Raw genomic sequence first — 15,192 nt, forward strand, 5'->3', positions numbered from 1 at the left:
AATATCTTATTTAGTAAATTATTTTTTTCCTCCTCAGATCGTTGCCACTGTTTTGTTTTTAGGCCTATCTCCCTGCCCATTCCCCTTTTCCCTTTTCCTTTTTCCCTTTTCCCTTTTCTGCGGTGTGGGTCTATGGATTTGCCCTGCTAGTCACAGAACTGGGCCAAACCATCCCGTAAACTGTTGACACTCATTCAAGAATTGGCTTCAGCAAAAAGCTTCGTGAAGCTTTTTCAGAAACATTTGTAAAAATGAGCTTCCTCATTTATTTCTTGTTCTATAAATGATTTTAGCTGTTTATAAAAGAAAACATCCCTTCATTTTTTCAGTTATTTTTTCCTTTGCATGGCTTATTCTGTTAGACTGCTACCATAATGTTAGCATTCTATTATAAAAAGAGATTGTTTGTCATCATATATCGGTCTTTGTGGATCTATTTGTCTTTTTCTAAATAAACAAACAAACAAACCCCCTAAAAATAACAACAAAAACAAGATCATTAATTTATCCTTTTGAGACAGTGGAAATAAGTTGACTGACAAGTGCCGATGTGTCAACTTTTTTTGTTGGGCTGACAGGAGGAAGTTGAATGGTACTTAATACAATTGGTTGTTTTGAAAAAGTGATTACTGGGGACCAAAGCAAAATTATATTCATTATTTTTTAATATAAATAATGTAGATTTGACTATATGTTTTAGTTGAATAGTTTTAGTTAACTGTACAGAAGTTGATATTTTCCTGAAGGTGTTTGAGAACTCATTTACCATCTTGGTAAATAACTTTTTACTTTTTCCAGTGATCCTTTGAGTACCTCTTTGCCAATATCCAGTACAGTACAGGAGTCTGCATACACAACCTCTTCCAGTCTGACCTGCTCATCCCAGAACACTAGCCCAGTAACAACAACTTCCTGTGACCAGACTTCTGTGCATAGTAGGATATCATACCAAAGCTCCATGGCTCCATCTGAACCAATACCTGTTGCAATTACGGTGAGTCAGTTTCAGAAATAAGACCCTGAAAAAAGTGAAATATTCTCATCCCTGTTAGACTTGTATTACTCTGTTATGTTAGTACTTTTAACCAAGCCAAGTGGTTTCTTTGATTCCCAAGCCCACCTTGTTGTTTGTGCTTGCTTTTCCTATTGTGTAGCCATTTTTTTGACCATACTGTATTTGGGATATAAAAGCCTCTGATTTTATGTCTTGACATTTTAAATTGCTGTTTGACCTTTTTTCTTAGTAGCACTTAGCATCCTTGCTGAGTTTCTTTCCCTTAAGCTCATCTTTTAAAGGAGGAACTCTTCTATGTAAATATTAGACACGGTGTTCTGCTGTTTTCCTTACAGTTTCTATCCAAATATATATCATTTATTAAGTGTATAAGGAATGTAGCAAATAGATCTCAAACTGTGGCCCCTCAAACATTACACTTCTGTTAATTTAAACACCAGGAGCATTTAATTATTATTGTGTTTTATTTTAAAACACCTAGGTTGAGATCTGATTTAGGACAGAGGATTTAATAACGCCTATTCTTTGTATATGGAATATAGGTTTGTTTTAAGATAATTTATTAAATATTTAAGGAACTTGTGAGAGTTTTTAAGTTTATTTACTTATAGCCTTTGTTATGTAATAGCTCAGTCACACTTGTCTTCTGCACTAGCTCATATGTACTGGTGAGGATCAAGCATAGACTATCTACTGCTGTACTTCAGTGTTATCCAAAAAACGACTGGTACTTCTCAAGTCTTATCTTTCAATGGAAAAAAATGGCATCTCTGTGTAACTTGGTGTTTCAGGATACGCATTCAGAGAGGCACAGTGTTATGAATTTTATTCAGTACATACACACACACACAGGCATCTATTCCAGATAATCTCAGTTGGTAGCGAGCAGAAGACTCCTTAAGCAAATGCAATATTACTTACCAACCCTTGAGAGATGAGCAAAAGGCTGAGTAGGAGGAAGAGAAGAAACGTGCCCATAGTGGATTCGTCAGAAAGTGTCAGTAGGGCATCCCCTGCTTCAAGGTGTACTTTCTCTCTCTTGAATCCACCAGTCTCCCTCCTGCTTTTGTTCTCTCCAGGGTCTGCAGGGTTTTTTTCCACTTGCACGCCACATCTGCGTGGCCAGAGCATGATGCAGAGCCCAAGCGGAACACCTGCTTGCAGAAAAAAAGTCTTTTGCAAAACAAGATAAAATATCAAGGTCAGCTTCCTACCAAAACAAGATAAGCGGCTCTAGCCACAAATGCTGTTCTCCTCAGAACTGTCATGCAGCCTATGGTTCTAGTCACACAGCCATACACTTATGCTCTCTGTCAGAATGCTTTGTTCCAATTCAGGATCATTCTTTGTCCAGGACCTTTGTGTCCCTGACACACTTGGATAGTTGAAATTGTGAGTTGCATTAGATCAAAAACACAACCATTTCCTATATGTTAATGCAATTCCTTCTTTCATATCAGTGTGAACCTAAAGTTTGTTATATACAGTATACAGGAAAGCCTCCTGCTGATGGATGTAGTACGGGTCACATATGAGATTCTGTATGTTCAGGACACTTTGCACTTAAGAACTTTATTATGTGATATTTTTTAAAGACAATAAAAAACTAATTTTCTATCGTTCCTTTTAGAATGAATATAGAATTTTGCATGAAGCATGTTAAATGTGTGATTCATTCTGAAAATCTAATATACCTTTAAGATGATTTATTAATTTCTCCTTTGTTTACAGAATGGACACAGTGGTGTTAGAACACAGGCAACTCTTGACAGTAAGTTTACAAAGCTTGATTGTGCGCAGGACTCTTTTTCTAATTTTTCCTTCCAATTTGGTATGCGCACAATTGTAGCAATGACATCTAGTTTAAGGTTTTACATAGCTTTCCCTGCCTAATTTTTGACTGATCAATCTGAGTTTTTGTACTTGCACAGAATGTGCAACTTGCTTGTTGGAGAAGGCTGATAAATTGAAGCAGCTCTATTGAATCCATACCCAGTGTGCAACACTGAGCAGTCTTAAGCATTAGAAAAGCTGCTTTGTCGCTGCTTTTTTTTATTTCTCTGTCAAAAAATATTTAATATACAATTGTTTACCCATCCTTCCAGTTCTCATTTGGAAAGCTGCCATTGGCATTTAGTGGTAAAGAAACAGTTGTGTTCTTTGGAAGCACCTCTTGAAGGGTATAGTGCTCAATTGCTTAGTTGCAACCTTTTTGGGAATAAGGGTGACTAATATGTTCCCTCTGCTGAGTGGCTTGCTGTCTTGCAGTAGAGTAACAATAATAGTGTTGGCTCTGATAGAGGCAGTACTGTTCATCTTGGCTTTTTGTGTGTGTGGTATTTTACTTATAGCACCCCTACAGATCTCTTTCTGGAGTTAAAATATAGTTTTTACTCTTCTGACCATTATACGCTGCTTTATGGAAGTTTTCAAGGGCAGCAGCTAGAATTAATATCTTTTTGAATTCTAACACTTCTGTTCAAAGTCTATCTTCCTCTTAAATATCTCAGGTATGTGGGCAGCTTTTTTATACATCAGTGTGGAAAGAACTTGAGTATTCAGACCTATAAACTATATTTTGTTAGTGCCAAATTCAGTTTACATGAGCAGGAGGGAGAGTATATACCCTACCCAAAGAGTTGCTTTTTAAAATACTTTAATGTATAGGACAACTTTACACATAGAAAACTTTCTTACTTTCATACACAGAATTAACAATTTTTGAAATTCACTACAGGATTTTTCTTTTTGGTATGGAAAGCAAAAATTTGAGAATTTCTATTTTTTATAATGATTCTGTAGCAATTTTATTAGTCCCTTTTTCTATGCTGATTCCCTTTTGACAACACTTCTATTTTTTTCTCTATCTCAGACTGATAAACTGGAATCAGTTTTCTCCCACGTATCTATTTCATGAGTCAAAACTATTTTGAAATCTTTTGTTAACAATTAAAAACTCTGACCTTTTCTCTTCTGTATTTGCTGCTAACATCCTTAGTTGTCTTACCAATTGTTGGTCTTTAATATCAGGTCTCATCCTTTCTAAACCTGTAACTGTTCAAAACATGCTAGTAGTATAATTCTGACCATTCTGTTTATCTCCTGGTCTGTCCCTCATATTGGGGATATCTACTTTGATTTCAAAAAGTGAATCCTGGCATAAATGTATTGAGAGTTATAAGTGTTGATTATTTATTTTATATGAATGTTGGCAGGACATATCAGGTAATACAGTTGCATCCTTCATAACTATGCTTATGTTATTGTCTCTTGAATTTCCTTCTTTGTCAGTTACAGTCATGCTTATTGGCAAGGTCAAAACCTCTTGATTTCTGTTTTCATAGACCCTAGTCCAGCAACTTGACTAGAGTCATTTAGGGAGAAAACCAATAATGTGATATTTAACTTCCAAGCATATATCTGACTTTTGTTTGATGAACATTCTGAGACTGTGTGACTGCACTGCAAGATAATGATGATCTGCTGGGTAGTGGTTTCTGGCACTGCGTGAAAGCATGACCCAGCAGAAGACAAGACTCAATTATTTCTGAGATTTATTGGTGAGTGAGTGGCTAATTCTGTGTTTTATCCTTCTTCAGAAAACAAGAGATTAGTTTAGAAACAACTGGGAATTATGTTGGGTAGTAGAATTGTTCTGTGCCTTGCTGCAATACAGTATTCCTTTAAAAAGAGACATTTGTGGCAAACAAGTTATACTGCATGTAGACTAAAAAGTAATATCAGTGCTAACAACTTTTTTGTTACCCAGATAAAATAAAATAAGGCAATATTTGACAACTTTTTTGACTGTGCTTAATACTTCGCTCAATTGTAACATTTTATTCTAGCTTTTATTCTAATACATAACACATTTGAGTCAGTATTCCAGTACTCCAAATGGATTAGTTTTATGTGCCTTTGTACTCCAGCAATCCAAATTTCAGGCATCAAAGATGCTGTATAGGTTGGAGCGAAGAATTAGAGCTGGAGGTAAGAGTAGATTTTTGCAGTGCCTTGAAGAGTGTAAACAACCTCTGTTTGCAGAAATGGATTCAAGTCATATGCAAATATTTTTAAAATGAGAATGGACTTGTAAGCAAAAGCTAGTAATCAGATAGTAGGAGATGTAGTAAACTACAGTCTTCTGCACTTCATGTCAACCATAAATCATAAATCTGTTGTAAGTGAAGAACTCAAAGGGAGAAATTAGTTCTGTTGCCATCTATATTTTCCTTAGTAGACAGATTACTTACTACTGTTCCTGGTTCTTAACAGTCAAATTCAAGGATAGAATAACTATATATTGTGTTTCTGAATCCAACTTGAGAGTCAAGTATGCTGGAATTTGTCTTTGAATGCCTCTTTTTAACTCATTGCAGCTACTTCATCAGTTCCAGTGTCTAAGACAGAACCTTCTCCCTCACTGCCTTCTGCTGGTTCTCTGCCTAGCATGGTACCCACCACCACTTCGCTTCTGCCTTCAGCATTGCAGCACATAGCAACATTGCCCAGCTTGCCTCAGTCCAGTGACTCGGCCAGCAGCTCGCTTACCCAGTTAAGCAGGTACAGTGGGGTTTGTGGTAAACTGAAGGGCGTAAAATTCTAAGAAAAGGGCACATAAAAGCGTGATTGCAAGCAGAAACATCCTGATCTCTTCTGAATCTCTCTCTTCTAATTCTAGTTAATGTCAGAAAAGGAGATCCTGTTGTCTGATAGCCCTGATTTGCAAAGTAGGAGATCTGGGCTGTCTCTTAATGATGGATCAGAGCTGCCCTCAAATTTTCAGGTGTATTAACACTTTTGTGTTTCAAAGGGCTCTTGTTTCAATCATGCCAACTAAATTACCTGAACTGATTCCCTCACTTTTCCTACTTTGTCCACATTGCCTGCTATTTGTTTACTGCCTTATGTTTGAAATCATTCCTTTGAGAGTTTACTTCCTGCATAATTTTGAAGTACTGCAGTTTCACTTATATTAAAATAAATAATAATTATTTTAAAAATTCCATAGAGATGGTGTGTGTTTTTCTTTCCAAGATATTTCCTTAAGACATTTCAAAATATCAGGTTGATGTTCCTGGAAGTGGATTTAGCTCAACTCATTTACATACTCTGATTTTTATATCCCTGTTACTTGAGCTTTGTCCTGAGGCTAATTACATCCTGGGACTGTACTAATTTGTTACATTTTTTAATGCTAACCTTTTTACTGTATTTGTTACAATAGAAAACTAGCAGTACCAGCTGGGGCATGGTAGATTATTTCATACTAGTGCTTTTTTTTTTCTTTTTTTTTTTGAACTAGTGTTGTATAAAATGGTAAATGCGTGGTAAATGTGGTAAATTTTAGTTGGAGGGTTGTTAACTGTTGGATAGATATGAGTATCGTGAAAAGATGATGCCTAAATTCCAAGCATGTCTTGGCTCGGTTGTGCTGGCAGCTCTTGTCTGAGTCTCTGACGTGAGTCAGATGATGAATTAAGGCTTCTTACAAGAAGGGGATAATGGGCAAGGAAGTGGTTTAAAACAGTATGCTGGACTGAGCCATTTATTTTCTTGCTGCCTGAAGTGTTGTCATTCTATTTCCTGCAGATGGGGAACAGTTTTAAAAACACTATATCAAAATAAATTTGTGAAACTGCCAAGATTTATTCTGGTCCAACACCTTGAAGAGCTGACAGAAATGTTTGCCCTCAAATTTCAATGTATAATTTAGTCTGAAGCTTTGTTAAAAAACACTGCTGTATTTTCTTATGACTATTTCCATAGAAAATATTCAAGTACTTGTTATTATTAGAACCTCACTTGCTTCTGATTCACATAATGAGGAGCCTTTTGAACAAGAAACCATACATGTTTTCAATGGCTTTGTTCTGTTCAGTATTCATGTTGGTATTCTGCTTATTCCTATTGTACTTTTGTATGTTCCTGACCTAGAATATAAGGTATAACTTCTGTCAGTGTAAATATTTAAGAACCAGTTTGTAACCTTTCAAGGAGACATTTAAAGAACTTTGGATTGCAAATGAATGTTGGTTCAGCTATTACTGCCTGAGGTTCACAGGCCTTGTCAGCTTGGGAAAAAAAGTGGTGCTAATACAGAGCTACTTTCTAAAATGAAATTATCTGCAGATGTTTTTCATCAGCAGGTTCATTGTTCTCAAATTTTATAGTAGGTATGAAACTGGACAGATTGTTCTGATTCATCTTTTCAATAAGGAAATGGCATTTAGGGATTGTAGCAGCATGAACAGATCTTGATTAAATGGACAGATTCTTTAGTAGTATATCTAACTTTCCGGCTTTCACAGATTATTTTTTCGTTGTTTTTTTGTTGTTGTTGCTGTTTGTTTGTTTGTTTGTTTAGCAGTTCTAAATTAGTTCAAATTATGATATGCAGGTTAAAATAAGAGAAATGAGGTGAGTCAAACCAAAGCACTGTCTCACTTAGTACCTGTCCTCCATGGCATCCAGTATGCTATGTGAAACTTCCTGGTATATTCTTCTAGTTCTCAAATTTACATGTCTTGGAGGCATCACTATGTAATTGCTGAAGCAACCATTGCTTTACTAAAAATGTAGTAAATTGATAAATATAAATGAGTGGTATTACATGTTTCTTGTCACTGATAATTATCTCTGTACTTTTAATTATTTTAAACATTAGGTAGTCAGATATTAAATAAAAGGTTGCCTATGGGGGAGGGATATACATGTAGGTATGTGTTCTAGGAAAAATTCATTGTATTAATTTTTCACAATTTTTTTTAGCTCCCTTTCCAATCATCAGAGCAGTCTCTCCCCTGCCTCACCTGCCTCAGTGTTGTCTTCAAGCACATCACATGCAGTAAGTCCTGTTTGCATTTCAACAGATAATTGACATATAGTCAGTTTATCTGATGATTAAGACCCTCTCTTAAAGTTCATTGTGTCCCAGTACACAAAGAACTGAGATGAGAAGTTTATCTCAGGGAGGAAGAACTGCCAGCTCTCTAGTGGTAAAAAGATTCTCATTACTACTTGTGATTTGTACTAGGTCAACAATAACTATTAGAAAATTGCCAGTTGCATAGTTGAAGAGTATATTTTGACTCAGGAAGGGGATGGAATAGAGAGAATTATTTTGGAACAAGTGTATTAAAAATAATCTTTAGAAGTGGCTGTCTGAAACTGCTCCAAAAGGTGGTGCTAGCACTCTCCACTGAACAGGTTAGCTGGCAATGCAGAGGTGATGGAAATTTATCTGTTATGAGGCAGTTGTCATGACACGATATTAGAGTTTACTGTGTGGCATTGTCATCACTTGAGCATTTAATGCATTTTAGATAAGGCAAACAGCATTGAATATAGTGCTGTAAATGAAGTTGCGTAAATAGAAGTCAGATGCTTCTGTGTTCTGTGATGGAGTACTTCTGTACAATCCCAGTTAGGTTGTGCTATTCTTTGTGCATGTATTTTAGCTTTTAATGCTTCATCCTAACTGAATGTGTAACTTGAAAATTCATACTTAAGCAAATATCCTTTCTTCCTATTGTCAGAGTTGTTATAGTTTGTATGTTGATGACATTGTTTTGCAAGTGTGATCAGCTTTTACAGTTCAGACACTTTATTGTGCTGAATTAAAACCAGGAACTCCTTCATACTCGCATGTTCCTGTAATATATGTGATCTGTGTTTACCACATTGTCTCTGTTGTGGAGCGTTGCAGTTTTAATCTTTCAAATTCCACAAGTGCATTGAGGGGAATCACAATAGCAGTATTCTGAAAACAAATACTGTCTTTTGGAAGAATACGGGAGTTTATTTAATGTAGATAGTAGCTTAAATGGTTAGAAAATCAAAGGGCAATGAATAATGCAATGGAGGAACATTTGAGTTTCTGTGATATGATTTTGTGGTGACAATTGTTTGAATTTAACTTTTGTATAATAATTTTCTATGAATACTTAAAAACCACAAGTATGCAACTTTGTTGCTTGCTTGGTACGTAGATCATGCATATACTATTAAACATTATCTTGCATGTGCTGCTTTTACTTAAAAGATTTATTTGTTTTTCCCCAGTATCTTTCACTGTGGTTTATTTGCTCTGTGATTCTCATTCTTTTTTGTCTTCTTTCTAGCACACTAGTGTTGAGAACACAACTTCGCTCCAGCCCTCAACAACCTTTTCAACTGCTTCAACCTCAGCCACTAGCACCACCTCTTCGGTTGTCAGCATATCAAGCAGTATGAACACTACAAACAGCCTTGGCCTGAGTGTTACCAGTGTGTCTATACCAGCTACTACTGCACGAGCAGCTCCCTTAGTGTCTTCAGGTTCGAAATATTAACAGATCACATAGATAGACAGAGGATTTCAGTCTACAGGGCTATCAGTTGAGCATCTCACAGCAATAACTGCACTAAGAAATCCACATTATTGACTAGCATTTTCAGCATGTTTTATTTGCTGGCTTATAAAATAAATTTGTCTACTTTGTGTATTTAAAATATTTGTTAGGGTGTGATGTGACATTTATAAAGCTTTTTGGAGATAGAATGTGCTAAATAAAGAAACACCAGAGCAATTCCAACTTTAAGTTTTGAACTAGGAGATTTGCACATTTTGTATTCCAGGTTGTGATCAACTCTTGGCTGTGAGTTCACTTTAGCTTTAATTTTAGACCCTTCTGTGACTTGAATTCATTTGTCAGTATCAAAATACACTGCAGTGTTGTCATTATCATATGTCAAATCTCTACTGACACATCTACAGAGAGGAAAGAAGTATCTGATGTCTGGGTTATTCTATGTTAATAACCATTTTAGAAGAAGGATCCACAGACAGAGAAGGTAGGGAGGCTTGCACTGAAATGGAAGCAAGGATAAATTCCTCTATTGCTTCTCTAATCAACTTAGCCTCCTAAAAGGAAATCCTATGGAGGGAAATGAATGATTTCAAAATTATGACCAAACTTACATATACAAGAATTTCTCACTTGAGATGTCTGACTGGCTGAAAAACTTTTTTACCCTTCTGCTTCCTAGCTCTGCTTTATGGAGGCAACTGAAACTGTCTCAGTCATCTTTGCTTTTCCCAGCTACAATAAGTCACCCACAAAAAGTATACTGGTAGCATTTAATGCTTTCCAGTCTATTGCTGGTGGCAAGGGGGAATGTAGTGACAGAGCAGAAAATGAAAGAATTTATTCTCAGATAAAGAACAATGCCTAAATTTTACCTTTGGGAGAGGACCAAGGAAAGAAATTCCTGTGTAATTCTTCTAATCTTCTCAAAGTAAATGACAAAATTGGACTGTTATACACTGGGATTGTTTTCAGTCTGAAGTAGTTTGTGCTTTCCCTTCCTTGATGTATGTTTAAATTCTTCAGGCTATTTTGAGCATTTTCATTAACTAGCACTAAATTTTTCTGTGTAGCTCTTTACATGCTATGATAGTTCTTAAGCCCTGGGAGCTGCACTATCTTGTGTCAGTGCTGAAGCCTAGTTTTCTCCAAAGACTTGTTAAAGTGTCTGTATTTTGGTTCTACAGGCAAAGCTCCTCCAAACCTGCCCCAGGGTGTACCGCCCTTGTTGCATAATCAGTATATTGTGGGACCTGGAGGACTTCTGCCTGCCTACCCAGTAAGCAATTTAATTGTATCTGTCCTTAATTATTTAAACCTTGATGCAAATGGGCTGTCCAGACCTGCTGCTGGCTATGTCAAGGCATTTGTGTTGGCACATGTTGCACCTGGAATTCTTGTTCCAAATGCTGAAGAAATATTAAATATACTCTGTTGGGATTTGCTGTTAATAGAAAACTTCAGAATCATTGGTACATACCTGATTTGACTGCTGTTGAAACTGAGCACACGTTCTGCTATAGCTTTCAGTGGTATCCAGTTTTAGGCCTTTTCATTTAATTTAGACTTAGGTTTGGGTTATTAGAATAGATTTGCCATTATAATGGTTGAACTGTGCCATTTGTCCTCTGTCATACTTTTTAAGATTGCAAAAAACTTTTTGATGTCCGACCAGGATGAACATAATTTATCTATTTTTTGAATCAGAAACTGTTCTAACCATCTTTCTGTATCGTACTGAATGTGAGGGGTTAACTAGTTTGCTCTATAGCCTACTCGTTAAGTCTTTGTCATATTCTCAGAAATAATAATTGCAGAAAAGAAGACTGTTACTTTTATTTCTAAATCAGAATGCCCAGTAGATTTTTCACTAATTCATAAATATGCGTCTGTAAAAACAGTATTGAAGACTTGACAGTCAAACTCTTCTCGGGGGACTACTGTCATCAGAAAACATAAGTGACAAACCATTTTGACCTCTACTTAGCTTTACTAGCCTTACAATTCCACAGTGCTCTGTAATTGCACAATACAGCATATACCCATATACCTTTAATGTAGACTGGGCCTAGAAAAGTGTGATAATGTTATATTTTTCTTTCTTTGAGCAGATTTATGGTTATGATGATCTCCAGATGCTTCAATCCAGGCTGCCAATGGTAAGTAAATGGCTTGGTTTATTTCATTTTAAACAAGCCATATATTTCACTGTTGACAATCTGTGCAACACAAATTGTTTCGTTTGATGATGATTGATTCAATGATGATTAAGAGCTTATTCTTATATTACATGTTCTATTTTTTTTCAAAAAGACACAAACAATTTTTCTAGGTGGTGTGAATTGATAGTGATGTTATATTTGTCCATCTGCAGACTGTAAATAGAACTGTGCTCTGTGCTTTTGACTAGAGAAATTTTTATCTCTGAAATAACAGTATGAAATCTTGTCATATATAGTTGAAATCTGGGGATGAACTTTTTCTCTTAGCCAAGGGATGGGCTTGAACAGCAAGGCATAGTATGCAAATTGACAGTCACTAGGTGCATCTAACAGGTTGTGGAGACTCTTAAAGCTGGAGATCTTTGCATATGCATATGGCAACAAATGCATCAGCAGGTGAGCTGCAGGAGGGAATTATTCAAAATTTTCTTGCTTATCTGGATCCAGAATATAAATAGCATATGAAAGAAACTCAGATCCCAGGCAGTTAGATTCACAAGGATACTCAGCCTAGAATGCAGAGAATTGTTGTGTGTTGTCTCACACACACACACCCAGTAAGAAACTCAGAAAGTTTGGTAGTATGTAACTGAGAAAAGTCAAAGGATTAAGTGGTGCACTATGCTCATAAAAGCAAAGATGGAGCAATGAACAGTGATCTGGAAAGAGGAATTACTGGATGAATGTTGTAGTTAGTCTCAGGTCCGTACCAAGTCTTCCATGTGGAATCTGACAGGTACTGGGATGGAGTACAGGGACGTCCCAGACAAAACTCTATCTGTCTGTTCATCCTGAAAATCGAAGGAAGAGTAGGATAATGTTGTGGTTAAGATTTGGAAATATTCTATGCAAACAGAAAGTAGTTCAGAAAGAAATGGTGTTTCAGAAGAACTAGTCTGACAGATAACTGAATTGAGTTAGAAGAAAAATGTAGATAATATCTGATAATGCTAAATTGGAAGAAAAATGTACTGCCAAAAGAAGAAGTGAGATCAAAAATAGAAGTATCGGGTAATTATACAAAGTTGGAATATTTACTATAAAGGGAAAAACAAAGCCATGGAAAAAATACTAGTACTTTGCTTCAGAAGAAGCCTCATATTTGTCACACAATTATATTGGAAAACTGACTGTCATCCTGTTCCTGGGAAGTTGGCCATATATTCAGCAGAAGACCTTAAAATGAGGTCCAATATAACTGGCACACAATGATTTAGAAATGAGTAATGAAGGTTTCTGAAAACCTTTTGTTTGAGGATGTCTTATTTTCTAGTAAAAAGCTTTTCTGAAACCTGAAAAGTTGCAGAGAGCAGATTACTCCATTTGAAATAAAAGGAAAGATCTAACTAAACAAAGACCTGGCAACTTGATATCAGTTCTAGAAAAAAGTTATAGATTAGCTAAAAAAAAATACATCAAATATGTCACACAAATCAAGATGGAGCTAGTAAAAACAAATAAGATATTGTAATGAATTAGGGAAATGAGAATAGTGGTACTAAAATAAGAACAACCCCGTTCAAGACAACAAAAAAACACAACCCAAACCAACAAATCTATGGAAGAAATATTTGACTTGATGAATATGAAGTTAAAAAAAAAAAGGCAACAGGCGCAAACAAGAATATGCTTGGATCAAAATTAAATAAAAATGTACTGATAATGAAAACTATGACAGGTCAGTACTGCAGAAAGAGTGTTAGGAGTAGGCTTGTGGTTCTATACCAGACACTCTCCCCAGAAAACACAACTGTGATGATGTGTTTGTCATGACATGCATTCACTAAAGACAAGGGATGAAAAGTTCTGGAAACATGGGAAGGCTCTCCTCAGCAAGCACAGGTGAAAGAGGTGAGGTGAAGGAGCGAACATGAGCTGTAGCCTAGGCTCAGTGATGCGCACAGTGCAGGTGAGTAGGAGATGTGGCCTGGGCTTAGCTATGTGCACAGTGCAAGTGAGTAGGAGGTGCAAGGGCTGTGGGCTTTACGCAGTTGTGGTCAGGGTGGGCACCTGGGGCTGCTGTCACAAAGATGTGTACTACTCTGAGTCTGTCTTAGCCTCTGGCTGCAGCTGTTGAAAGTAGGGAGCATGTTTGTGGTCTCTTACCTCACCTTCACTCTTCCATTGGTATTGTTTGAAGGTTTGTGTCAGAAAGATGGTGTAGTTGGGGTTTTCCCATAAAGGCAGAGGATGCTCTTAAAGGAGATGAAGTGGGGATCTGATACTGTAAGTCTTAGTTCCTGATCAGAAGAAAAGGAGTTACAGCAGTAGAGAAGAGTGGTTTCTGCATAGGATGCTATAGCTCGTAAGTAATTTTAAGAAGGTTCAGTCTGTTTGATTCTTGGATTTGTGTACTCAGGAAGAGACTGTCCGTATCAGTTTGGAGTTGCCCTCACCTTTGGTTGACAAGGAATGGGGCTTTGTATGCTGCCATGGCTGTGAGGCTGCTCTTGCTTCAGGGCAGCACTGGTACTCAGCTGCCTGAGGCTGATGGTGTGGTCTTGGGGCAGAGAAATAAGGTTTTTGTTGGGATGTGAGTGTATGCACACCTACCTGTGAGCATTTCACTGCTGCACTGGTTAAACATAAGACTTCTATACAATAAACATAGAATCACAGAATCATAGAATCACAGAATCACCAAAGTTGGAAAAGACCTCTAAGATCATACAATCCAATCACCCACCTATCACCAATATTTCTCACTAAACCATGTTCCTCGGTACAACATCTAAACATTTACTGAACACCTCCAGAGACGGTGACTCCACCACCTCCCTGGGCAGCCCATTTCAGCGCCTGACCATTCTTTCGGAGAAGTATTTCCTAATATACAGCCTGAATCATCCCTGGCACAAATTGAGGCCATTCCCTCTAGTCCTATTGCTAGTTACCTGGGAGAAGAGACTGACCCCTACTTCACCACAACCTCCCTTCAGGTAGTTGTAGAGAGCAATAAGGTCACCCTGTCATGGTTTTGTGATTTTTGTTATCGGTATTCCACTTCATAGAATCATAGAATTGCTCAGGCCCAGCCATCCAGCCAGTGTTTCACCCAGTGGAGCGTACGCCCATCCAAATCACGGGCAGCCAGCTTCTCCACAAGAATGTTGTGGGGGACAGTGTCAAAGGCTTTACTGAAGTCCAGGTAGACCACATTGACAGCCTTACCTTCATCCACTAAGCGGGTCACCTTGTCGTAGAATGAAATCAGGTTTGTCAGACAGGATCTACCATTCATAAACCCATGCTGACTGGGCCTGATCCCCTGGTTGACCTTTAACTGGTCCATGATGGCTCCTGAGATTATCGGTTCCTTAACCTTCCCAGGCACTGAGGTAAGACTGATAGGTCTGTAGCTACCAGGATCATCTTTCCGGCCCTTTTTGAAGGTGGGTGTCACATTTGCCAGTCTCCAGTATGCCAGGACACCTCTGGTTAGCCAGGACTGCCGAAGAATGATGGAGTGGCTTGGCAACCACATCCACCAACTCCCTCAGCACCATAGGGTGCAATCCATCTGGCCCCATGGACTTGTGAGCATCCAGCTTTTGGAGCAGGTCCAAAACCATCTCATCATGGATTGTGCAGGACCTATTCTGTTCCC

At 37.4% G+C, this 15,192-nt stretch overlaps 1 protein-coding gene across 1 annotated transcript; it reads left to right on the plus strand.

The window, feature by feature from the left end:
• Nucleotides 1-9,184: 9,184 nt before the first annotated feature.
• On the plus strand, nucleotides 9,185-11,523 carry LOC100303669 (ubiquitin-associated protein 2; the record flags this gene model as incomplete). The annotated part of the gene is given in 3 exon segments (NM_001303167.1): nucleotides 9,185-9,334; nucleotides 10,551-10,642; nucleotides 11,475-11,523. Coding segments are annotated over 3 exon segments (229 nt in total), but the record flags the coding sequence as incomplete, so codon positions are not given.
• Nucleotides 11,524-15,192: the final 3,669 nt, after the last annotated feature.

This window comes from Meleagris gallopavo, chromosome W (assembly GCF_000146605.3).
Source record: "Meleagris gallopavo isolate NT-WF06-2002-E0010 breed Aviagen turkey brand Nicholas breeding stock chromosome W, Turkey_5.1, whole genome shotgun sequence".
In the NCBI taxonomy this organism is placed as follows: Eukaryota; Metazoa; Chordata; class Aves; order Galliformes; family Phasianidae; genus Meleagris; species Meleagris gallopavo.